Source organism: Puntigrus tetrazona, unplaced genomic scaffold (assembly GCF_018831695.1).
Source record: "Puntigrus tetrazona isolate hp1 unplaced genomic scaffold, ASM1883169v1 S000000416, whole genome shotgun sequence".
Taxonomy (NCBI): Eukaryota; Metazoa; Chordata; class Actinopteri; order Cypriniformes; family Cyprinidae; genus Puntigrus; species Puntigrus tetrazona.
In genome coordinates, this window is record NW_025048065.1 from 102,625 (window position 1) to 105,000 (window position 2,376).

Sequence of the window (2,376 nt, forward strand, 5' to 3'; positions counted from 1 at the left end):
CTTCAGGAATATTCAGAGGACTATTAAAGGATAATTAAAGATTTGAACATGGAAATAAACGCGGGCTTGTGAAATGGAGGACCGGAGAACACGGACACACTCAGCAGACGTTCACGTAAATTCATCTTTACTATCTGTACTTGTATGCTCATAGGCATGGATTTATCAGAACTTATTGTATCGATATAATTTGGCTTTTTCTTGACGTTTTAAATGAAATGAAATTGTAAAGCGTTCGCGGCGCTTCAACGTGATGCTCGAGTTCGAGTCTCTTTCTAAAGTATATCAAGAGTGAGCAGAAATCTAACGAGACAGGACTGACTGATTTATTGAAGTACTTTTCTGGAAATACGTGTGAACCGTAGATTTCCAGTCGTTTCCATTTATTTCTTCATTTTGATTCACGATAAAGGCCGTCAGAAGGAGATCTTCCACCGCAGCAGAAACGAAAAACATTGAATAAACCGAGAAACGGGTTCTAGCGAGTGACCATGAGTGTAGTGTCGAGCTCTGTCGGAGACTAGAGAAATCAGACGCCTCCGAAATGAAGGAAAAGTCCAAGAATGCTGCGAAGACACGAAGAGAAAAAGAAAATGGAGAATTTTATGAACTGGCCAAACTGTTGCCGCTTCCCTCGGCGATCACTTCTCAGCTGGACAAAGCCTCGATCATCAGACTGACCACAAGCTACCTGAAAATGAGAGCCGTGTTCCCAGATGGTAAGCTACGATTTAGAATTGATCTCATTTTTAATTCTACGACGCTTCTGTAATCGATTTTAGCGAATTAAAATGTTCAACAATTGACAACCAGCATTTAGGTTAAATTAATTAGTTTAGTCTCAATTTTATAATAATAATATCACTTTTAAATAATAATAAAAGAATAGGATGATAAAAAATAAACTCGATATCCGAATTCGTTTTAATCAGATGTGCTTCTACTGAAAAAACTGAAACTGGCTAAAAAATCTATTAAAGCTGTGAATGTTTTTTCTTCATCATCTCGCTGTTAAAGACGAGAGATAAAACGCGTCATAACGGATCTCAAACTAAGAAAAGAAGAAATATTTCACAAATGGAAGAAAAATGCGCTGGAGACTATTATTATAGCTATTATTGTCTATGAATTATGCAAAATTCTAATTGAACTTTCTTTCATTTCTGTTTTCGTCTACACGTGAAGGTATAGATGATAATATTAAAGGAGCGCGTTCTTGTCTAGAGAGTAAAATTATTACATATTTTCTGTTTGTCACGCAATAATATAAAAATACGTAATAAACAGAAACATTTTAGTGTTGTGTTTTGTTTTGCCTTGCCTTTAAAAACATTTCTGGAAAAGCCATTCTGTAGCCAAATGAAGGCATTAAATCATGGATGGGTTTGCATTAAATCGATTTCCTCGGAAGGGCGTTTAATGACCGTCTAACCATTTCAAATATTTCACTTTTGTATTTATGATGAATACATACTGAATTCAGGAAAAATGTCATTTCCATTCACCATTTCACACAGATTCACTAAAAGATTTTAATAACTCCGTAAACGGCTTTTTAAAATCCGATATTAATCGCCTGAATGAATTGTTCACGGAATGTAATAAAAGCCCGGCTGTGATGTATGTGTGTGTGTGTGTGTGTGTGTGTGTGTTTGTGAGGGCTCGGAGAAGCCTGGGGTCAGTCGGCTAGAGTCAGTCCTCAGGACATCATGGCCAAAGATCTGGGATCTCACCTGCTGCAGGTGCGACTCTTTAAAATAAGTCCACACACACTCTTCTAGAGAGATGTTTCTGTGTGATCGACTGCTCCTTGTGTGTGTGTGTGTGTGTGTGTGTGTGTGTGTGTGTGTTTCAGACTCTGGACGGGTTCGTGTTTGTCGTCGCGTCTGACGGGAAAATCATGTACATTTCAGAAACAGCTTCAGTTCATCTGGGTCTGTCACAGGTGAGAGTTTACCGAGAAATCAGGGTCAGTTCAGGGCCACGGAGATAACGCTCCAACACACACATAACACACACATAACACACACATAACACACACACAACACACACATAACCTTATTATTCTATCTGGGGAACGTGGAGTAAATTCACACGGGCCTTTATTTGCTTCATATCTTCATTTGTGCTTCTGTTGAGAAATTCTGTTCTAAAGCCTGAAAAACACGGAGCTCGTGTTCGTTTAATAGATTTTATTTTAAGAGACCGAACACACTCAAATTGTGTGTGTGTGTGTGTGTGTGTGTGTGTGTGTGTGTGTTTTAAAGAAAACCAAATAGAGTTTAATTAACGGAAATACAATTAAAAACATTTTTTAATTTTTGAAAGTGTTAATTTTTTTTGAAAGTGTTATCTTTAGATATTGAGCCATATTTA

At 37.5% G+C, this 2,376-nt stretch overlaps 1 protein-coding gene across 1 annotated transcript in view; it reads left to right on the forward strand.

Moving 5' to 3' along the window:
* Positions 1 to 2,376, forward strand: part of sim2 (SIM bHLH transcription factor 2) — an 11,088-nt gene continuing 8,712 nt past the window's right edge. Inside the window, exons 1-3 of the mRNA XM_043231788.1 lie at positions 1 to 719; positions 1,660 to 1,742; positions 1,856 to 1,945. Of these exons, the coding sequence (XP_043087723.1) occupies positions 545 to 719; positions 1,660 to 1,742; positions 1,856 to 1,945 (348 nt within the window). The 5' untranslated portion in view covers positions 1 to 544. The remainder of the gene's footprint in view (positions 720 to 1,659; positions 1,743 to 1,855; positions 1,946 to 2,376) is intronic.